Genomic DNA, 23,953 nt, shown 5'->3' with positions numbered 1-23,953 from the left:
TTTCATATTTTTGTAGTGATGATTGTTACTTCTGTCCAAGCCTTTCTGATTCTCATGAATGAATGAAAAAGCATTTACTAAGCGCTATGTGCCAGGCCCTGTGCTAAGCACGGGAATACGAAAACAAAAGGCAAGACGGTCAGTCCTTGCCCTCAAGGAGCTCACATTCTAGTAGGCACTGAGGCCACATTTAGTGGTATGCTGGCTGGGGAAGGGTTTTTTGGTTCAGAAAATTACTGGGTTTGTGAGTAGAACCATAGGGGGCAAGATTGATCCAGTAGCAGTGGCAGTATTTTTTAATTATGGTTCCAGATGAAAGTATTCATGCTAAATAATCGTGAGGTTCCTGAGTAATCCCCAAGCCTTCTGACCTGAACTCTGTTCTTCACCATGTTTTCTGCTATCCTTCGTGCCCACCTTTGATTTGAAGTCATTAAGCATCAAATGGATTTATTAATTTAGATGTTCTTGCCAAGTTCGTCAGAGAAATGTTGAAGTTCATCCTTCCCAGCAGATGTTGGTATAAAAGCTAGAGTTATCTTTATGGTAGCCTTTTTCCTTATTCTAAGTTCTGCTGGGCAAGATGACAAGTGTGCCATGAAATTATTTCTTGTTGCCTTTGGGCATGTGATAAAACCATCTCCTTCATTTGCTTCTTGAAAGAGAACCTGTGAGCCTTCCTTCCGTTTAACTACATCTTCACTTACATATTTTGGTTTCATTTATAGTGAGAATGTCAGTATTTTTTAAATTACTCTTTTTTTATTCTGAACTTAAGTATCAAATAAAATGAACATTTCCATATACATAGTAGAATAGAAAAAGATTATTCATGAAGCTGTACATCTATTTTAAGAATGTCAATATTGATACTGTTGCTATGGCCAAAGAATTCTTCCCTTTTTTAGCTAGGCTGACACTCAGACAACAGACAAGGTCTGTCGCTGGGAACATGTTCCAAGCCTTTCTGTCTTGCTCTTCTGGAGGCAGCCCAACTTGTATCAAGGTCATTCTTAAAATGTGGTGCCCAGAATTGTACAGGACACTTCAGATTTGGCCTGCCTAGAGCTGAGCACAGAAGGATTATCACCTCTTCTGCCCTCTTCTAATGCAGCCTCAGATCATGGTAGCTTTTGGCACCTTGGACCCCTTTGGTGGTCGATCTGGTGAAGCCTATGTATAGACCTCTGCTCAGAAGAAAGTGTGGTTGCCTGTGTTCATAATAGAAGGAAATGCTACATTCCAGCTATGAGTTAGTTAAAATAAAGATGTCACTTTTTTCCCATCCAAGTTCAAAGATTCCCCCTGAAATCTATCCATGGACCCTTTGTGGGTCTGCACCCTAAGTTAAGAACCCCTAAATTCACCTCTTTGGCTGTCATATCAACCCCTGGACTCACTGGATTTGCTGTTTGCTGAAAGACCTGAAGCTTTTTCAGATCACTTGTTTAGACATCTTGTATTTGGGAAGTTGATTTTTTTTAAACCCAAGTATACGACCTTATATTTATCCCTAGTAAATTTCTATTTTCTTAGATAATAGCACATCATGCTGCCCTGTTAATTTTGGGGATCTAGATTTTGTCATCTAACCCTTTTAGCTTTGTGTGATCTGTTTTGATAACTGTCCACCTTGCAATTTTCTTTCCATGACATTCCATTTCTTGTCTCTGTACCTTTTTGTAGGCTAACCCCTGGGCCTGGAATTCTCACCCTCCTCACATTTTGACTCTTGGAATTCCTGACTTCCTTCAAGGCTCAGTTCAAGTGCCGTCCTCTACAAAAAGCCTTTTCTAATTTCCCTCCATTCCCGTTGATAATGCTCTTACCTCTCACCTTGAAATTACTTTGTATTTACTTTCTGTATATTTTGTATTTACTTAACTGTGCACATGATAAGTCTTCCCAATAGAATGTCAGCTCTTTGGGAGTGAAGACTGTTGGGTTTTATCTCTGCTTTCCTAGCATGTGGAAGGTAGGTAGTGAGTGCTTTTTGAATAAATCTGCCTTAATCTGGCTGTGGGCCAACTCCAAATGCCCAAAGCATTCCATTAGCAAAGGCTTTCCTGATGACTTTCAACCATTAACAGCTACTCTTTGACTCTGACCATTTTGTGAGTTCCAAATTTATGTAATTGTTATGGTCTAACTCACATCTTTCCATCTCTTCTACAATAGCAATAAGATTTTTGCCAAATACTCCTTTGAAGTCTACATCATTATTCCTTAGAGGGCAAGTGGTTGCTTTGTCTTCAGCGGGTCTGGTTCCTTTCTCTTCTGAAGACCTTCCCAGCTCATCTCTTACTTAGCTCCAGGAGTTCAGTGGCCCTCCAGTCCTTTCCCTTCTTTCATGATCTTCTGCTTGCCAGTCTCTTGACACAATGACCAAGTACCCCTGCCTTGACACATTCTTTCTTTGTTTTATATTGTATCCCTTCTCTTTGTTGGGGGCAGGGTGGGGAGCTGGCAGAATGGGGAAGGCAGAAGAAGGAGGAAGGGGTATAACTTAATTCTTTCTGATAATCTGGCTCAGAATGACCAGATCCATCCTTTATTCTAGGCTTAAAAATGGGCACATCATTTGTCCCCCCCCCTTTTTTTTTTTAACCCTTAGGGGGCATCTTGCCTCTGTAGTTTCTTAAAAATAAAGTCTATTGAAATTGGCTTTTCAGCAATATCTGCCAATTCATTAAGTATCTTGCAATGCCTATTATCCTGTTAACCCTAGCCTCTAAACCTAATTAATGCAGCCAGTGGTGTTTTTTGTTGTTGTTGTTATTGTTTTTGTTTGCTTGTTTGTTTTTTGGTGAGGCAATCAGGGTTAAGTGACTTGCCCAAGGTCACACAGCTAGGAATTGTCAAGTGTATGAGGCCAGATTTGAACTCAGGTCCTCCTGACTCCAGGGCTGGTGCTCTATCCACTTTGCCATCTAGCTACCCCAGCAGCCAGTATATTTAGCTTACCTTTTACTGTTTCTCTCTGTGACCTAGTCTGACTATCAGATTTGGAGTCTAGGCTAGTTAGCTGTTCTTGAAAAAGACATAGTGTCCAACTCTCGTACTCTTCAGTTATTCGTGTTCCCCTTTCTCTGGTTCTCTTATGCCTAAATAAAAAATAATGCAGTGAGTCGGGAATATATCCAAAGGAGGTCCATGACAACAAGAAAAGGACCCATATACACCAAAATATTTGCAGCCCTTTTTGTCACAGCAGAGAACTGGGAGCAGAGCAGATACCCATCCGTTGGGGAACTGCAGCACAAATCGTGATACGTGAATGTAATGGTATTATAGTACTGTAGAAACAACTATGAATGCAGAGAAGATTGGGAAGACGTACATGAACTGATGCAAAGTGAAACAAGCAGAACCCAGAAAACAGTATATACGATGACTAGAACAATGTAAATAGAAAGAACAAAGTGCCTTGAAATTATAATGACCAAGCTTAATCCCAAAGAAAAGATAGGCCAAGGCATCTCCCACTTTTGCAGAAGTGGGGGACTGTGAGTGGAACACCGCAAATATTGTCAGATTTTTTATGTTGATTAGTTTTATTGGACTTTTTTTTTGCCTCATTTGCATTATTTGTCGTGAGAGAGTGCTCCCTAAAGCATATACATGTGGGAAAATATAGGTGACATAAAAAGAAAGATATCATTAAAAACTCATTTTAAAAAATAATTCAGTGGATAATAGTCTAGATCTCTTAAATTTCCCCAAAACACTGTTGAAATTAAAGCTGAAATTCAGATGTTAACACAAACTGTAGTTTACCCAACCTCTAATCCTTCTATCTAAGAAATCAAGGGGGAAACAAAGTCTGGCTATCCTTGGAGTCATATTCCAGTGAATTTCGAGGAACCACACTCTCCAGTGGGATTCTTGGCTGTTAAGGTTTCATAGACAATCAAGCTGTGGCACCAGAGAGAGGTCTTCCTTGGCCTCCAGACGATGACCTCTTTGGCCATGGGAACTTTGGCATAATATAATATAAAAAAACCCCTCATTTTGTTTGTACTTTGTCTCATGCTAGTTAAATCTTTGGATGCTATTTTTCATCTTGCTCCTTATAATCATACTGTTGCTTTATATTTCCTCCTTAGAAATTTAACTTCATTTCATTTTTAGAGAAATACATTTTCTGTTTTCTTACAGGTCTTTTGTAGTTTTAAGGGCTTAGCCAGCTTATTAAAGGCTCCAGTAAACTGCAGTTTGTGTTGAGACCTAACTGTGGATTCAAGGGATAGAGACTGTTATGTATTGTATTATTTTTTAAATTTGGGCATGAGAGAGAGAACTAAGTACACTAGATTATCTTGTTGACTAATTACCAGGCTATTTAGTCCTCTTTGTTTCTAAGACTTTCTTTCCTTCCGTTTCTTTCTCAGGGCCATGAGGCTGCTAAGGCATACTTTCTTAAAGCTCATTTTTTTGTTTTCTGGCAGAGCTGCCTTTTCGTTTCTTTTCCTTAAGATATTGAATATCGTCTTGTGATCATTTCCTGAAAGGATCTCTCTAGCTTTTAGAGAAGTCATGCCAATGAGCACATTTGTACTTATTGCATGTGGGTGTTGTTTTCATTATGCTGGGTGGAGTCCCCTCTCAGTCCCCTCTCACCTGTAGGTCATCACAGTGGCTAACCTGAGCTAGAGTTAGAGCTGGCCAGAGAGTTGTACATCTCTAGGGATAGACGTGTAGCTCTAGGTATATCACAAACTCTGGAAATATTTCCCTGAAGTAAATGCTCAGGGATTTCTGACCATATAATATCGACTGATTGCCAAATGACCCAGAAATAAGGGTGGAACAGAGTGTGAAATCTTCACAGAATTCTTCAGAGTTGGAAAGGATGTTAGTGGCCTGCTGTCAATCCAGACCTGGAAAAAAATCCTCTCTACAACCATCTTGGTAAGTGATGGTTCAGCCTTTGCTTGAAGATCTCCAAAAAGGCTGTAGAGCTCACAAGCTTCTGAGGTGGCCCATTCCATTTGGGATATCTCTGGGTATTCAGAAGTTTTCCCTTGAAGTGAAGTCTACATTTGTCATTTTCCAGTTTCCGCCTTTTGATCCTAGTTTTTGTCCTTTGGGGCAAAGCAGAGAAGTCTAATCCCTATTCTATATGGCAACTCTTCAGGTACAAGACAGCTTTCATTGGCCCCCTTCAATCTTCTGTTCTCTAAAACATCCTCACTTCCTTCTGCTGATCCTTAAATGAGGCGTTTCACAAACCTGGATGCCCTTCTTTGGATACTCTCTAGCTTTTCAGCATCCTCCCTAAAATGTAGTGTCCAGAACTGAAGGTAAGACTCCAGATGTGGGGTGACCAGGGCAGAGCATAGTAGGACTGTTACTGCCCTTATTCTTGGAAACTGTGACTTTCAGAAGGTGGTGATCACAGAGATTATAAAATCCTACCCTAGCATATTGTCAACTCACGTGGCTGTTGTCATCCTATAAAATCTCCAGATCTTTTTTCAGATGGACTGCACAACCTGCAGCCCGCCAGAGGATTTTCAGGGGGTCCCGAAGTTTTTCTGTACATTTTTTGCGGGCCACCAGAAATCCTTTGGCAGGCTGCAGGTTGTACAGGCCTGATTTAAATGAACTATGAAGGACTTACAAAGGAAGATGCTATCTACCCCCAGAGAAAGAACTGATGTATGGCAGTATGTATTGTGTGGTTCCACATATACGTCTGTATCATCCCTAATGTGGAGTTGGGAAGGAGGGAGGGAACTCAAAATGTAATACATAAATAAATAAAATAAAAATTCTAGGTAGCCTATGTTGACACCATTTTCCTGCTAATACTAGATTAGTAGCCTTTTCAAAAAAAGAAAGGAGGAAAGAAAGAAAGAAGGAAAAAAGGAAGTTAGTTTTCAGTCTGGCAAGACTTGTTGTTGAAGAGGCTTTGGTGGCACTTTGTGATCACTGCTCCCTTTCCAGATATAAATGTTCACTAAAAACACCTCTTTAATGATCATTCCCAAATTTGCTAGGGCTCCAAGTTAAGCTTATTGGCCTGTGGTTTTCAGATTCCATTCTCTCCTTTTTGAAAAACTGGAACATTTGCCCTTTCCCAGTCCTTCAGAGGTCGCTAGCAATGGCTCAGCAGTTGTTTCCATCAGTTCTTTCAGTACTTTTTGCTGGAACTGAACAGGTCCAGGTGACTTGAACTCCAGAAGGTCAGTGATCTGCTTCCTTATGGGCACCTTATTTATCTCTGGCATCACATCTCTACTAGCCATATATGTTTGGTCCTTCCTAGGCTAAAGATAATTCTGCTTTGCAGAAAAAAAGGAAATAACAATCCAGCCCTTCTGCCTTCTTCCTGCCATCATGGTGCCTTCTGCCCGCCATCATGGTGCCTGAGCAGCCATCTGGAGGCCTTCATTGATCCTCTTTTCCCCAATAGAACATTTTTTTTGTAAACCCCAAACCTGTTTGGTTCGTTTTAGATTTCCTTGCTAGCCACAGCTCATTTTGGACTAATCAAGATGGCTAATAACACCTTCTCTTGAGTTTGTTAAGTATGGCGAAAAATACAAAGTGCCTAGATTGGAGGCCTTGTGCTAGGTTGGGATAGATAAGAAGTTTGATTAAGACCACATGCTTACCTTCATGGAGTTTACAGTCTAATACACACACAAACACACAATTATAATACAGGATGAATGCATTTGAGACATAGGAAACAAAGTTCTTTTAAATTGAACGGGTTGTTACCACCTGGGGGTGGAGGAAAAGGGAGGTGGCATCAGAGTTGGCCTTTAAAGGAACTGAACAACTGAATGGGTAAAGTACAGGAAAGAGGTCATTCCTGGTATAGGAAACATCGTGAAACCTCAGAGTCAAGAACCCTTGGAATATGTTCCAGAAACAGAAAATAGTTCAAGTTATTTAAAGTGTATATTATACATGTAGAGAAGCAGCATGAGATAAGACAGGAAAGGTAGGTTGGTGCCAGATTGTGGCAAAGGAGATCGAAATTTAGTACGTAAGTAATAAGGAGCTTCTCGTTTTCTGAGCAAAGGAATGACTAATATTTGAATAGATCTCTGATCTCATCAAAGTGCGACTTTCCTCCATCAGCACAGATCACAATCTATGTGACTCTTGTCCACATTATTCCTGAGAGCCTCCCCAGAGGTTAGGCCCAACATTATAGATCTTTCTCTAATGGTAGTGAGTTTTTTGGCTGTGGCAAACCATGAAACGAGCCATAAGACCATGAGGTATCAGGAGGGAGTGACACTAAGGACAATCCCTCAGCATTTCTGGAGGAGCTTCTGTATGTCTCGGTTTACAAAGATACTCAGATTTGTCACCAGTGATATCTCTAGTCACTCTCTCTTCCTTTTTCAATTCAGTTGCAAGGTAACTGTCCTTACAGCTTTCTTTCGTCCCATCCGAGGAAGTGAGATGCAATGGTAGAGTGGAAATTGTTGTGAATGGCATATTGGAATTCTTGGAATGTTGGTATCCAGAAGTGGAAGCTCACTGCATATAAAAGCCGTATTCAAGGCCACATCACTCCTACGACCAGATGGCAATGTTCAGATACTGATGTGTGTTTGGGGCTGTGCACATGTGTGCTTGTGCTCGGGCGTGCATGCCTTGCTAGGAGCTGGGCAAATTGCTGTTTGTGTTAAGACCTTCCTTTTCACTTTGAATCCAATGCTATTTTCTAGTGAAGTCAGGGTTAGGGATTACCTGTTGTATTTTTTATTTTAATTCCGTTGCATAAGGGATCTTTTGTGGGGGGTTTTTTGGTCAAGATGATAGGGATAGGTTCTAGAAAAGAGTGGTTGGGGAAGAGACAGGAGTCGGAGATAAGCTTTCATCTGAGACTATTCTGTTTTCTAGCTGAAGCGGTAAAAAATCGGATGTTGAAGTGCCTCATTCCAGCAACTCTGATACCTGAAAGTGCTGTGGTTAGAGCTTTCTCCAGGCTCTGTGCTAGCAATTGTTCTAATAACACAAAGGTAATCACCTAAATATTTTTAATGATGTGTCCATGAGAGACATTTTCAGGATAGTAGCAGTGGCTGCTTCTGCAAAAGACCTTGGTCTGGGCACAATTCAACCTGATACAAGAACTTGGCTGAAAGAATTTGGAGTGAGAAATGCAATTATTTCTTTGCCTGTTAGAATGTTAGAGAAAGTCAAGTGATTAAACAGTCTCTGGGAAGGGAGCTAAGCTTCTGTGCTTTAGTCATGTTTACCTAAAGGTCAATGTTCTGTCTCTTGGTGTAGGTACTCTTTTGTCGATGGTTGATTGCAATGTTTGACTTCATTGATGGTAAGGAGGACATGAACTCTCTCTATGGCTTCTTTTTTTCCTTTCTGCAAGAGGAAACTATGGTAAGTAAAAATGAGATAAAGGAATTGGCATTCCATACTTGTTGCATTTGTATATACTGCCCAGTAACACGTTGGGGGGGGTTCTTTTAGCTATTTTTAAAAATTCTGAACTTAACAAATATCACATAAAATGAGTATTTCCATATACCTGGAACATGAAGAGAGAATTATACACGCAAGTGCAACTCTTATATTTAGCTTGTTTTCCTTTTATGTATAGAATAAGTTCTACTTGTAGCTTTCAGAGATGGTTTGCTTGTCAGCTTTTTTCTGGCTTTCCTTCTATTCTCTAGTCTGCATTTTTATTTTTTTTGGCCTGTATTTTTTTTTTTAAATGCCTTAGTAACATTCTTGTCTTTATTGTCTTTTTATTTCTCTCAAATTTTTTTTTTTGGTCTATCTTAGGGCTATCCCTTTTCACCATCCCACCGCCCCATTGGTAAAAAAGAAAAGGAAAAGCCTCTGTAAACAATATACATAATCAGGGGAGACAAATTCTCACATTGTCTGTATCTGAAAATTTTATATCTTACTCTGCATATTGAGTTTCTAACCCCTTTGTGAAGAAGTGGGTAGCCTGCTTCATCATTAATCTTTTGGAATTGTAGTTGGTCATTGCATTAATCAGAGTTACTGAGTTTTTCAGAGTTGTTTCTGTTACTGTATAAATTCTTCTGGTTCTGCTCACTTTACTCTACATCAGTTCATATGGATCTTCACAGGTTTCTCTGTAACTGTCCACTTCCATGTTTCTTAGGCGTAATAATACTCTATTGCATTCATATACCAGAATTTGTTCTAGCCATTTCCAGTAGGTGCTCACCTCTGAGTTTGTAGTGCTTTTGACAGTAGAAAAACAGCTACTATAAATAATTTGGACATATGGATCCCTTCCTTCTTTATTTTCTCTCTTTTGTGTAGCGGCCTAGTATTGATGTAGCTGGGTCAAAGCGTATGCAAAGCTTAGTAATTTGTGGGGCATAGTTCTTTATTGCTTTCCAGAATGCCTAAACCAGTTCACAGCTCCATCCACAGTGCTTTGGTGTGCCTGGTTTCCTAAAGCCACGCCAGAATTTGTCATTTTCCTTTTTTTGGTCATTGTTGGCAATCAGATGGGTGTGAGGTAGAACCTCAGCATTGCTTTAATTTGCATTTCTCTAACTGTTAAAGATTGGAGCATTTTTTCACATTGCTGTAGATTGCTTGGATTTACTCCCTTGAGAACTGCCTATTCCTATGATTTCACCTTTTATCAACTGGGGAATAGTGGGTTTTTATAAATTTGAGCCTATTCCTTATATATCTTGGAAATTAAACTTTGATCACAGGAATTTGTTGGGAAGATTTCCCCCAGTCACCTGTTTTCCTTCTGATTTGAACTGCATTGGCTTTGTGTGAAAACTTTTTAATTTTATGTAATCAAAATTGTCCATTTTATCTTCTGTGATCTTTTTAATCCTTTTGGGCATAAATTCTTCCCCTATCCATATACCCCAAAGATAATTTCTTCTTTGTTCCTCTGATGTTTATGATGTGAACTTTTGTTCCCATGTATCCATTCATGCAGCCATTTGGAGTTTACATATGATGTGAGGCTTTGGCTAACCCTAATGTCTTCCCAATCACTTTATAGTTTTCCCAGCAGCTTTTGTCAGATTTTAAGTCTTTACCCTAGTATCTGGGATTTTTGGTTTTATCAAACACTGTGCTATTATGCAGGTTTGCTTCTGTATGTTGTATAACTGATCTGTTCCACTGATTGACCTCTCAATTTTAGTACTAAATTGTTTTGATGGTTACTGCTTTGTAGCATGCTTTGAGATCTAGTACCCATCTTTCCCTCCTTTTTTTCTTTTCTTCTTCTTCATAGTTTTCTCGTCTTTGTCTTCATCTTCTTCGTCTTTGTCTTCTTCATCTTCGTCTTCTTTTTTGTCTTTTTCATCTTCTTGTCTTCTTCATCTTTGTCTTCGTCGTCGTCTTCGTCATGTGCGTCGTTGTCTTCGTCTTCATCTTTTTCGTCTTCGTCTTCTTCGTCGTCGTGTTTGTCGTCTTCATCTTTTTCGTCTTCTTCGTCTTCATCTTCTTTTTCGTCTTCGTCTTCATCTTCTGTCTTCTTCGTCTTCTTCGTCTTTGTCTTCGTCTTCTTCGTCTTTGTCTTTTTCGTCTTCTTAGTCTTTTTCGTCGTCTTTGTCTTCTTCGTTGTCATCTTTGTCTTCTTTTTCGTCTTCTTAGTCTTCTTTTTCATGTTCGTCGTCGTCTTTGTCTTCTTTATCTTCTTTTTCGTCTTCTTCATCTTCTTTGTCTTCTTTGGCTTCGTCTTCTTCGTCTTTTTTGTCTTCGTCTTCTTTTTCACCTTCTTTGTCTTTTTCGTCTTTTTCGTCTTTGTCTTCATCTTCTTCATCTTCGTTTTCTTTATCGTCTTCTTTGTTATCTTCGTCTTCGTCTTTGTTGTCTTCTTCATCTTTTTCGTCTTCTTCGTCTTCTTTGCTTCATCTTCGTCTTTTTCGTCTTCGTCTTCTTGTTTGCCTTCTTTGTCTTTTTCATCTTCTTCGTCTGTCTTCTTCGTCTTCTTCGTCTTCGTCTTCATCTTCTTCATCTTTGTCTTCGTCTTCGTTGTCTTCGTCATCTTCGTCTTCGTCGTCTTCTTCGTCTTCGTCTTCTTCATCTTCTTTTTAGTCTTCTTTCTCATCTTCTTCGTCTTTGTCTTTGTCGTCTTCTTCATCTTCTTCTTCTTCTTCTTGGGTGAAGTGACTTGCCCAGAGCCCCACAGCTGGTAAGTGTCTGAGGCCAGATTTGATCTAAGGAAGATGAGTTTTCCCAACTCCAGGCCTGGTATTCCGTGCACTATGGCGCCAGCTAGCTGCCCTTGGTAGATAGATCCTCCAACTATTTTATGCCTTAATCTATATGTAATTATAATTGAAATAATTCTGTTATTTTCAGTGGAATTTCTCTTTATTCTCTTCTGGGTTTTTGTTCGTAATATACAGAAATGCCAATAATTTATATAGGTTTACTTCATATTCTGCAACTTTGCTGAATTTATTGTTTCAGTTAAATTTTTAGTTGACTCTTTAGGGTTCTCAAGATAGACCTGAATCATATCATCTGCAGAAAGTGATATTCTTGTTTCCTCTTTGCCTGTGTTTATTCCCCCTTTTAGCTAGCATTTCTGGCTATTTTAAATCGTACTGATGATAATGAGCAGTATGGATGAGAATAAGTTCATATTTACTTTACCACCCATCTGATTGGAAAGGCCTCTAACATCTTTTCCACATGATGATAATCTGTTTCTGCTCAGTTGTCCCTCTTCCCAACCACAAGTTTTTAAACTTTCTTTTTTCTTTTCATTCTTCTCTTCACATTTTGCCCTCCACTGTCAAAGACACTTGAAGTTTTGAGCTGAGTATATGTTGGAGACTGATGATCCTGTTGACAAAGATGTGGAAGCCAGGAGAGAGAAATCCTTTTGGAAGTCTGATGAGATTTCATTTGAGGTGACTGGAGTACAGCCATATCGCATTGAGATCTTCTTCTAGGGTTTTTGCTGTCAGTATGTCACTGTCCAGCTATTCCTGCATATCTACTCTTTTGACTAGAGCATTGATTCTATGTGTAGGCCACTCAGCTTGGATTATGGAGCATGTCCTTTGAGCATTCATCAGTTGGGGAATGACTAGCAGTCTTTTTCTGCAGCCCTGGACTGGCTAGAGGAATTTACAGCTGATTCTCTTTGGTTTTCTTTATTGTCACTTTTTCTGGTGAATTTTGAGAGCTTTAACCGGCATGTCTGCTAGGAATTTGGGCTCCTCTAGGTCCTAACATGCTGCTGGTGCTATCATACAATCTCTGCATGTGACTACCAGCTACAAGTGTGTTTTGAGATGCATGTTGTTCCTAGTACATGTCATCCACATTAGAATTACATTCAGCAAGCATGATGGTACGGTGGAGAGAGTGTGAACTTGGAGGCAGGAATACCTGAGTTCCAAGCCAGCTTCAACATTTACTAGCTGTGTGACTCCGGGCACATCTCTTAATTTCTCTGTGCCTCAGTGTCCTCATCCGTAAAATGTTATTATACTGTAGTACCTACTTCCCAGGGTTGTTGTGAGCAATCAGATGAGTTAACATATGTAAAGTACTTTGCAAACTTCAAAGCGTTGTTATATCAATGCTCACTATTACTATTATTAAATATGAGTACATGTAAAAATAGAATATGTAATTATGTGCTATAGACCAAGTAATAGTCTTATGTGATACATAATACCTAGCATCCCAAAGCGCAGGTATGGGTAGTAATCACATACGGAGAGCAGCACATGAAAGGTCCTGGAAAGCCCAGTCTGTTTCCTTGCTATCTTTGTAGTCTCAAATCCTAGTACATAGAAGGTGCTTAAATAATGCATGATTGATTGTGCCGGGCTGTATCTGGTAGCCGGATATGTAAGTCACATGTATAAACATGCAGAAGCATAATACATGCTCATCTTTAAAATGGAGATAATAATGCCTATAGCACCTCTCGCAAGTATACATAATAGAGTAGAAAATGCTTGTAATTCCAGACTTCACTGCAGGCCTAGTCCCTGCTCGCACGGATAGCACTGGCACTTCCCAGTGCCAGTGCTATGTTACGTTAGTGACCTAACGTAAGCTCCGCACCGGTTGGTCTGCTCTTCTAGTGCTGAGTTTTCAGGCCAGCAGTTCTAAAAATGTTGTCCAGGCCCTCTGGGGGGTCCCTAGCACCCTTTCAGCAGGTCAAAACTACTTTATAATTAGTACTAAGATGTTTTAAATACAGATAAAATCCACATAAACAAAAGCTCTTTAAGGGAATCCTCAGTAGTTTTTAAAAGTGTAAAGAAGTCCTAAGGTCAAAAAGTTAGAGAACCACTGGTCCTGGCTAATTCTCCACATTATTAGCGCTCATTGAGCAGCTAGATGATTCAGTGGATAGAGCACTAGACCTGGAATCAGGAAGGCCTGAGCTCCAAGCCAACCTTAGATACTTACTAGATTTGTGACCCTGAGCAAGTCACTTAACCTCTGTCTGCCTCAGTTTCTTCAACTATGAAATAGAGATAATTATAGCACCTGCCTCCCAGGGTTGTTGTGAAAATCAAATGAGATCCTATTTGTAAAGCACTTAGCACAGTGTCTGGCATGTAGTAGGCATTAATAAATGCTTCTTTCTTTCTTTCTTTCCTTCCTTCTCATGGTGGGCTCACTGTCACCATATTGAGCTCCCATACGGCCTGGTCTGGCACTTGCCTTCTCCAGCCCCTCACAGGGCAGACCCCATAATTTGCCTTTGTTCTCTGGGCCTGTTCTGTCATCGTAGCTTCAGAGCTGTTCTAGTACAGCCAGTCCATGGCTTCTCCAGGATTCCTGAGAGCCTGGGAATTAGGAGCATGGGAGGAGATTGCATTTGACTCATGTTGTACTGCTTGTTGTTTGAAGGTTCCTCAATTTTCAGCAAACTGTTCCTGTTCTCACCGTGGTACAGTCACGTCTGATTCTCCGTGACCCCATTTGGGGCTTTCTTGGCAAAGATCCAGGAGTCGTTTGCCATTTGACAGAGGAGGAAACTGAGGCAAACAGTGTGAAGGGACTTGCCCAGGGTCACACAGCTAGGAAGTGTCTGAGGCCAGATTTGAACTCAGGGAGATGAGTTCCTGACTCCAGACCCAGCATTCTGTCCATTGCAGCGCCACCTAGTTGCCCTCTGTAATATGAGATAATGTGAAAAATAACTATTCTGTAAAGGAAAGATGTTTGTAGGGGCCCAGAGTTGTTGGTTTTGAGTAGACACTGACCCTTGCCTGCTTTGAATCTAGAGTTTTCTTTAAGGGGATTCAGTGAGGGGCACCTAGATACTGCATGTAAACAGAAATGGGATCTGCCTCTTTTCTTCCTCTATCCATTCTTTGTTCCTAGTTTTGTCCTCTAGGGCCAAGCAGAAAACATCTCAGCCCTTCACTTCCCTGAAGATAGCTTTCCTGTACCTCCCTAAGTCTTCTTTTCTCTAGGATATTTCCATTTCTTTCCAACAATCCTCGTGTGGCATGAACTCCAGGCTCTTCGCATCCTGGTGGCCTGTCAGCGTCCTCTGGCTTATCGCCATCCTTCTGAAATCCTGGGGGTGTTCTGGTCAGTAGAGAGGACAGCAGAGCTGGCACTTGGACCTCTTTGGTAGATTAGCTATCCTGTCACCCTATGGGTGCACACTGAATTCGTAGCCCATTAGAAGTCCAGCCAGATTTGGTGCTTCTCCCCCCACCCCCAACATCATGCCTGCTCATGGTTCCCCTAACCTGAACTTGGCATTGTCGATTTTTAAACCCAAGCATAGGATACTCCATTGGTACCTGTTCAATTTTCTGTCATTACTCTGTTGAAATCTTGTTGATTACTGATTGGTGAGTGTTATCTTTGCTTTGTGTCATTTTCAGATCTTGTAAGCAGGCTTCTTTCTTTCTCTGCATCCCAAAGTGTAATTTATTTCCTATGGTAGTGGTTAGAGCTGCCTTCTCAAGGTCATGTAAGAATGAGATTGTCATAGAGTGGGAGCTCTTACATATGGACGGGGTGCAGTGGGGGACCTGTGGCTATGCTCCAGCTTGCAGGATAGCAGACTTACTTAAAAAACAGGTTTATGTCAGTCCCACACAGCTACATACAGAGCACCCTCCCACCTTAAAAGGATCTGTATGTCTGTAAAAAGAGGGAGAAGAAAGGTGCTAGTGTTTTAAGATCTGGTATTAGCTCTGGAAGGGATACTGCTAGTATGAGATTCATGGTGCCTGGGGAGACTTCCAGACCCCGGGGGTCCTCAAAGAGACACCCCCCCCACACACACACACACACCATAGAGGAGTTTATGATATGGAACCTTGAACTGACCTCTCACATAGTTAAATGTGGTTACCTACCTTACCCTCTACTATTCCAATCCATCTTTTTCTGCTTTTTGGCTGACTATATGCTTTGTAGCCATTTAAAATGGATTTCAAATGAATAGGACCAAATTGTACCCATTTAAGAGGTATTTGTGAACACAGGCTGGGATGGGATAGAAAATTACCTCTAATGCTTTTTCCTCATCATTTACTAGGACAGTTATTAGGTTTTTTTTGTTTTTTTTTTTTTTCAAACAAGTGCTCATGTACCAATTCTCAGAAAATCATTTTCTATAATTTCTCATATGTCTACATTTACGCAGAGAGTGCCCTGCCTACTCACAGCCTGCCCTGCCAGCAGGCATTGTCTAGCTATGTCTCCTTCTGTGTTTCAGATCCAGGCTTCTTATGTGCTAGGTTGGGCCTGGGCTGCCTGGGAGAATGCTGGCCCAATCTTCTGTTGATGGGCCCCAGGGCCCCTCGGTGCTCTGACCCCATCTCCCTCCACCAGTGCAGATCACAACTCTTCTGTAAATTTAGTTAGTCTTTGAAAATTGTTGAGACCAAAAAATTGATCACTGGCTGACCTAGTGATAACTTTCTCTGTACTTAGCCAGTCTGGACCTCAGATAGTAGTCTGACTTATAGTCGTTCACTGGGCCCCTCCTTCAAGCCTTTCCCGTCTGGTAGACCTGCCATAAGTATGCTTCACTGGCAGAGGCCTTAAGAACCTAGAGTTGCTTTTTATACCATTGAAACTCTGTCGGACTTGCATAGAGGCAATATACTGTAAACAGTGAGGCCTGGCTGCTGACCACTGGGAAGAGCCTCAGAGACCTGGCCACTGACAAAAATAGGAAAGCCGGGGGGAGAAGAGCTTTGCTGGGAAGATATTGAGTTTGAAGTGCCTGGACCTTTCCCCCTGAAATCCTCTCTCTTTGGTGCTTTTATGATTTTATTATTTATTATTAATGTGTCACCTTCTGACCATATCCTGACTTCTGCTTTGACCTGAGCACAGGTTCTCTGTGGAGGCCATGCAACTCAGAATTAAAGGCCAGACATATTTGGGTTTTTATGTCCTTCTTATAAGTAAAAGTATTCATGAAACTGTGTTGAGCTTTTCTAGGAATCTGAGGAGAGTGACAAGTTTTTTACTCCTGGTTGTACAGCTTGACATGAAAACCTTAAGGGGTTCTTCTCAGTTGCTTTGCAATTGCTTGGGCTGCTTGGGTGGGGTGATGACCACTTTAAAAAAATTTTTTTTAAGTGATTTATCAGGGAAATTAGTTTCAGATAAAATTAAAGTTCGTAGGATGCCTGTTCTCCCCACCTCTTTCTCCATGTTTTTGTGTACTCTTCATCTCAGGCACCCCTATCACAGAAGAGTGAGTTTCCTCCTCCTTTCCTCTCCAGTATAGCCCTCTATTCTTGTTTCTTTCTAAGAATAAAAAACAAACAAAACAACCACTCCCAGGCTCTCTGCCTATCTTATTTTTTAAAATTAAATTACATTTTAGTTTCTTTTTCAATTCAGAAAAAAAAAAAATTTTCCTCCCTCCCTCTTTTCAGCTACCTTTTATGTGTTATCTTCCTCCACTAGAATGTAAGCTCCTTGAAGGTGGGGACTTTTGTTTTGCTTATATTTGTATTTCCAGTACTTAGCACAGAGCCTGGCATATTGTAAGTACTTAATAAATGCTCTCGCTCTCTGTGTCTCTCTTGTGTAAGTTGTACTCTTTTCCATTTCAGAGTATCTGCTCAGTTCTGGCCTTTTCATAAGAAATTCTTGGACATCTTAAAGATTGATTTCCCCCTTGTAGTGTTATACTATATTATGTAGACTTATACTCAATTTGGCCAGATAGGTTATTCTTGGTTACAAACCTTTATTCTTTGCCTTTTGGAATATCATATTCCAAAATTTCTTTTTTATGGTGGCAGCTTCCAAGACTTGTGGGATCCTGACTGTTACTCCTTGGTGCTTGAATTTTTCCTTTTTGGCTGCTTAGAGCATTTATTCTTTGACTTGAAAACTCTGGATTTTAAGTATGGTTTGATATTCGTGAAAGTTTTCATTCTGAAGTTTCTTTCTCTTTTTACTTTTCCCTTTGTGGTTCTAAGAGATCCAGGCCATTTTCATTTCTAATTTTTTCAAATGTGGAATCCTTGTGTGCGTGTGTGTGTGCGTGTGTGTGCGTGTGTGCGTGTGTGTGTGTGTGTGTTGGTCATGATTTTTCAGGTAGTCTAATGATTTTTAGATTATCTCTTCTTGACTTATTTTCCAGGTCCATGGAAAATACATTTCCTTTTGTTTGTTTAATCTTTTGATTTTAGCATTTTTTGTTGCCTCATGTATTTGTTTTCTTTTTGGCCTGTTTTCCATTTCAGGGGAGTTCCGTTCTAAAGTAATAATTCTCCTTGCCATTTTTTTCCTCCCTAGCTGTATCTCTTATTTCATTTCTTACAGGTAGTCTTGTAATGGTCAGGATATTTTTTTCACTGAAGTGCTACTTGGAATTTTTATAAAGTTATTACTCTCTTCTTGTGGGCACATCTCTTGAGCTTCTCTCCGTCCAAGTTATTTGTTCATTGTGTTTGGTGATTTCTTCTGTTTACTCATATCTCCAGCCTCAGTTTCTGGATTAGAGGTTGGTGCTTGAGTCTGACTGGAACTCCCTTGTTTTCATGGATGGTGATCCTGAGTTCAGAGGCCCTGCCATACCATGTGCAGGAATGGTCTGGCCTCATCTCCTGGTGTGATTCAGGCTGAACTATTTGACATGAAAATCTTAAGGGCTTCTTTTCAGCTTGTTTGCAGTTGGTCATAAGTTTCATGGGTTAGTTTGCCACTTTTTTTTTTTTAAACAATGCTTTTTTTTCTTTTCCCCTCCCTGGAAAATCAGTTGCACCTAATTTGGATTGCAGTCCAACTTTTCAGTGTTTCAGCTGTGATAGTTAACAGTTCCACACTTGGGCAGATATTTAGTTCCTAAATTCGTATCCTGTTAGGAAAAGCATTTCAGTCATTCACAGATGAGATACTGAGATACTGTTTGGCAATTCTTCCTGAAGCCCTGCACATATATTTTTAAGTGAGAGCTTAATTACATACTTTCACTCATGTCAGAAGTATATAATGGCTAGAAGCTGTTTAGGAAGTGGAAAGCTTTGACAAAAATAACTGTTATATTTCATATAAAATTTGTTTGGCTTGGTTAAAAATGAACTATTATTAAGGAGATAACAGAATTGAAACACATGTCTAAATTCAGGCCATTTCAAATTATGTCTAAAGTCTCAGACTTGATTTACAAGTTCAGAGGTTGTAGTGAACAAGAAATAACTAAATATTTGCTCAGTTATTGATCAAGTGTTTAATGAAAATCTGCTGTGTGCTAGGCTCCATGCTTGGTCCTGAGGATACAAAGAAAAGAGTCCCTGCCCTCAGGGAGCTTATATTCTGAGGGGACAAGCTGCAGATACAGGTTAGCCTTGGAGAAGAAGGCATGGGGGGAGTGAGGAAGGAGCAGGGCAGGACTAGGCAAGGTTTCATTCCAAAAGGTGGAAATGAGGAGAGGGAGTTTTGCAGACATGAGAGAATGCCAGGAGATGGAGTTCATTATGGTGTGTGAAGGAAGGCAAGAAGGCCACAAAGGAAGAAAGCAAGTAAACATTTATTAATCACCCACTACATACGTTCTAGGCCCTGTGCTAAGTGCTTTACAAACATTCTTTCATTTGGTCCTCACAACAGTGCTATGACAGAGGGGCTATTATTATCCCCATTTTATGATTGAGGAAACTGAGACAAAGAGATGTCAAGTGACTTGTCCCTGATTACATTGTCTCAGATGTAGAGTTCTTGTGGAGAAGTAACGTGGAAGAAGGCTGGGAAAGTAAGATGAAGCCAGGTTATAAAGAATCTCAAAAGCCAAACAGGAGTTTATAGTTGATCTTTATGTAATAGGGAACCTCTTTGAAGAGGATGGAAACATGGTCAGAAGGTCACTTTAGCAGCTGTGGGGAGGATGGATTGGAGAGAGGATAGCACGAAGGCATGGAGACTAATGAGAGGCTACTTCCACAGCTCAGGTGAGAGGTGATCAGGACCTCTGGGGGGGCCTGTGTGAGAGGAAAGAACGGGTTGCATGTGAGAAATGTGTTAGACGTACAAATGATAAGACGCAACAGCAGATGGGACATATGGGATCGTGAGGGGTCAAGGATGACAGCATGCTTGAGAGCCTTGCTGGCTGGGAGGAAGGATAGTGGTGTTCTCAACAATAATAAGAAAAGGCTTAGGGAGAAGATGAGTTCCGTTTTGGGCATGTTGAGTTTGAGATGCCTGTGGGGCAGCCACTTCACATCATCCAATACTCAGTTGGCATTGTGGGATCTGAGCTCAGGGGAGAGACACGGGTGGGATGTTTGGGTCTGGGAATTTTCTGCACAGATGTGATTTGAGACCACATGAGCCAATGAGGTAGTCATGTTAGAATGTAGAGAGAGAAGAGGGCCCAGAAAGGCACCTTGGGGAAGATCCACAGTTAGTGGTGGTGTGCCCTGGCACGTAGGAGGAGAATTGGGAGAGAGCAGTGGCATGGTAACCCAAGGAAGAGAAAGAGTTCAGGAAGAGGGTGCTCAGCAGTGTTAAATGCCATGAGGAGATCAAAAAAGATTAGGACTGAGAAAAGGCCACAGCGTTTGGCAATTAAGTACTTGTTAGTAACTTTAGAGAAAGCAGTCTCAGTTGAGTGATGACGTCACTGTAAGACATTGAGAAGAGAGTGAGAAGAAAAGGAGTTTGGCAGAGAAAAGAGAACCATAAGACAGGACAGGGCTTGGGGGGAGCTGTTGAGGGAATTTTCAGGATGGGAAAGACTTGAGTGTGCTTGGAGGCAGTAGCTAGGCTGAGCTGGAAGCTTAGGAAGTCAGCAGCATTGACTGTGGGGCCATCTGCTGGAGAAGATAGGATGGAAGGGGCCGAGGGGCCAGAGAGAAGGGTGCTCTGGTCAGCACAGATGGGTGGTAGTAGTGAGATGGAAAGAAGAGGGACCTCCTGGGGAGTGGCCTAGATTTTCTCAGTCAGGTATGAGCTGAGAGGACAGGAGGAGGCTTTATAAACTTCGTAACAGTGATGTTGCTGAACTGCACAGTCGAGTTGTTTGTTGATGCTGTGCTCATTTGTTGGCCTCCAATACCCCTCCCCCCCCACCCTCCACCCCACTACCACCGCTGCCCATTTATGGCTTCCAGTGAGTCCTCATCATGTGAACATTGCAGTTGAGGTGGAATAAGGTCATCACCAATGTGGTGTAGATGGAGGTCTTCTTTTGCCCGTTGGATCCTATAGTGGGTTATGATGCAGCCCTTGGCTTGGCCAGCTGCCATCCCTTATCCTTGTTCTGTGACTGCCTATGGAAAACTTGGTCCCCAGCCCTCCCCACTTCGGGTGTGCACATCATCATTGGTAATGTGCTGCTGCATTCCCGCACCCACCATGCACCTCTCCCTTCTCCTTGAGGAAATGACCTCCGTCAGGGAGTTTAAAAGCTCAGGTAGAAGATGTGACTGTGGGGTTCAATCACCTTTTATTCTTGTTCTTTCTTCACAGAGTTGTTACATCTGTAACTTATTGTATCTGCTGACCAAGAGGGAGAATGGTGAGGTTTCTTACTCTACATGCTACTTCTTTGCTGTTGGTTCTGCAGACTTTGAGAATTATATGGTGCTGATAGTCTTGCTTCATTGCAAGAGCTTCTGATGGCAATTTCTCGGTGCTTTTTTGTCTGGGAGCAGGGTCTTGAGGGCGTAGCTGACCATCATAGTCCTCTACCCATGGCCTGATTTGTAGGATGAGCTGGAATGAACTGAGTGTCATGGAGAGCTGGTTGAACACTTGCTTATATTTTGATTTTATTCTTATCCCACAGTGTCTGACACTTTTTTGCCTGCTTTGCTTTTTCTAGTCAAACCTTTTCGTGTGAGGAAATTGCTTGAACTCCAGTCCAAGGTGGTGAGTAAACTCAAGGATGACCAGTGAAACATTAGGTAAGGACGTGGGCAACCTTAGTTTTTGTGTGATAGTGTATTTTTAAAAATATTAAATGAGCAGAAGGTTCCTGGGCACCAGCTCTGGACAGTAAGTATCACTGGCCCCTGCACTGCTAAATTCTTACTCCATTAAACCTGCTTTAGCCCAAGAGACAATGCCATTTGCACATACACATTTGTATTTGTTAATGACAGTGCTTGCATTATCAAGGTTACTGTGGCAGAGGGCATAAGCTGTTTTCAAGTCTGCCCAAGAGGACCTCAGCAGCAAATATATGGTGTTCCAAAAGTCTTAGTGTAATAGCTTCAAACTAAACTTAGCAACTACCATGTGCCAGGCGTGGTGCTAGGTCCCCAGGAGACAAAGACAGGATCAAAACACTCCCTGATCTCCTGAACTTAGATTCTGTTGGTGGCCATGACGTCGGTTGGTTGGTCGGTTCGTTCTTGTCGTCCTTTGTTCTTGAAGAGGACCGAAATGACATCACGATGTTAGAATCAGGTTACAGTGTGTCTGACTATGGCTGATCAAACCAGTACCAGCTTGGAATGCTCTACCACAGGTCAAGCACAAATAGTCCACATGAACATTTGGAGTGGATTCTCTAAATTTGCATATCTCGCATTTCTTTCAAGCTACTTCAGTTCTGCTTTGCGCATGGAGCATGGCACCTTCTCTGATGAGGGCACACTCTGATTGTGTGACATGGGAGGCACTGGCACAGGACTGCCTGGCATGAATATGACACATGCACAGATAAATGCATACAAGGTAGTTTGAGGAGTGGGCGCAGCAATAACTGGGAGATTAGGGAAGGCTTCAGGAAGTCATTGTATGACTTTTGAGCTGAGCCTTGAAAGAGGGGGAGGACAGGAGGCTCAGAAGCCACCTGTTGTCCTATGATGATGCTGATGCTAATTATTATTATTGTAATACTTCCAAGGACTGTGAGGTAGGTAGTCTCAATAGTATTATTCCCATTTGCAGATAATAAAGCAGTAGTTCAAGAAAGTGGAATTACTGGTCCCTAGGCCCATAGCATGGAAGTGTCCAGACCCAACCAGGTCTCATGACACCAGGAGTTACCAGCTTGTCCTGTGCTGTTAATATCACCATTCAAGACCTAACACTGTTTTCATTGAATAAGTATTTTCACAACAAGATTTTAAGTCCCAACTGCTAGCCCACATATTTTAACAGTATTCAATTCAATAAAATTGCCATCTATATTAAAAGCAATTTGAATACTCTTTCAGTTTGCTTGAGTGAGACATGATATTTCTGAATAGTCAGATATGCCAGAGGTGCAGTTGTCAAGCAATAGTAACTTATCATTCTGTGATCATTATAGATTTAGTTAAAACGAGAGTCTCTACTAAATGTAAACTACTTGGCTGGTGCTTTGCACTAGTGAGACATTTGCCAGTGAACCCTTCTATAATTGTTATCCTGGGACGTGGCTATTTCCCCTACCCTACTCCCTACTTTTGTTTCTCCTTTGGCCTCTAAATCAGGAGTGGATAAGATCTCTACCATGAGTGTGCTGCTAGTGAGATTGTGGCAGAGAGGCATTGGGAGGTAGTGGAGAGATGGCTGACCAGGGCGTTAGGAAGACCTGCCGAGGAGCTGTGCACGTCACCTACCATCTTAGTGTCTTAAAGAATCTTGGTATGCACGTGTTGCTGCTGCACGTTAGCTCAGAGTGTTGCCATACTAAGAGTTCCCACAGCAATGGAATCACAAATCTGGACCAAAATGGGTACAAGGTAGTTTGGTCGAGGGGAAAGAGCCCTGCAGTTAGGAACAGGACGTCTGGGTCAGAGCCAAGGTTTGGCTACTTAGCAGCTCTGGAACTTGGAGCAAATTGTACTACTTTTTCATGAGCCTCCATGCCTTCCTCTGTGACATGGAGATTCTTGTACAGCCCATCTACAGTGTTACTGGAAGGGAAGGTCTTTGTAAATTGGTTCTGCCTGGGCCCTTTTCACTTGTCCCTCTATCTTACTTCATTTGGTGGTCTCCTCAGCTCCCAAGGATTTAATGACCATCTCTACGCTGAGGATTCACCAGTCTGCCTGTCCTGCCCCAGCATCCCAGCTTGACCTCTAATCTTGCATCTTCAGCTGCCTTTCAGACATCCTGAACTGGATGTCTAGTAGACAATTTAAACTCAGTATGTCCAAAACCATATTCACTATCTTTTCCCCTTAACATCTGCCCCCCTTACCTTCCCTATTACTGTAGAGGGTACCACCATCCTCCCAGTCCCTCAGGCTCTCAATCTTTGTATCATCGTGGACTCTTCACTATCTCTCACCCCCTCTCTTCCCATATCCAAGTGGTTGCCGAGGCCTGTCAATTTCACCTTTGCGACATTTCTCGAATATGCCCCTTTCTCTCCTCTGACTCTGTTCCCACCCTGGAGCTAGCCTCATCACCTCACTCCTGGACCATTGCAATATTATGCTAATTTTTACTAGGCTGCCTGCCTCAAGTGTTTCCCCACTCCAGTCCATCCTCCATTCAGCCACCAAAGTGATTTTCCTAAAGTAAAGGTCCAGCCATATCTCTCTCTCTCTCTCTCTCTCTCTCACACACACGCACACACACACACACACAC

General features: G+C 41.5%; 1 protein-coding gene across 5 annotated transcripts in view; it reads left to right on the top strand.

Moving 5' to 3' along the window:
• CENPI (centromere protein I) overlaps window positions 1-23,953 on the top strand; it is a 62,202-nt gene that overhangs the window by 7,241 nt on the left and 31,008 nt on the right. For all 5 annotated transcript variants that reach the window (XM_027837163.1, XM_027837172.1, XM_027837147.1 and 2 more), the window contains exons 4-7: window positions 7,870-7,988; window positions 8,260-8,367; window positions 20,893-20,941; window positions 21,248-21,294. In XM_027837163.1, coding sequence (XP_027692964.1) covers window positions 7,870-7,988; window positions 8,260-8,367; window positions 20,893-20,941; window positions 21,248-21,294 — 323 coding nt within the window. The remainder of the gene's footprint in view (window positions 1-7,869; window positions 7,989-8,259; window positions 8,368-20,892; window positions 20,942-21,247; window positions 21,295-23,953) is intronic.

This window comes from Vombatus ursinus, unplaced genomic scaffold, assembly GCF_900497805.2.
Source record: "Vombatus ursinus unplaced genomic scaffold, bare-nosed wombat genome assembly UNPS02004533.1, whole genome shotgun sequence".
NCBI classification, from domain to species: Eukaryota; Metazoa; Chordata; class Mammalia; order Diprotodontia; family Vombatidae; genus Vombatus; species Vombatus ursinus.
This window is presented reverse-complemented; position numbering and strand designations above follow the sequence as displayed.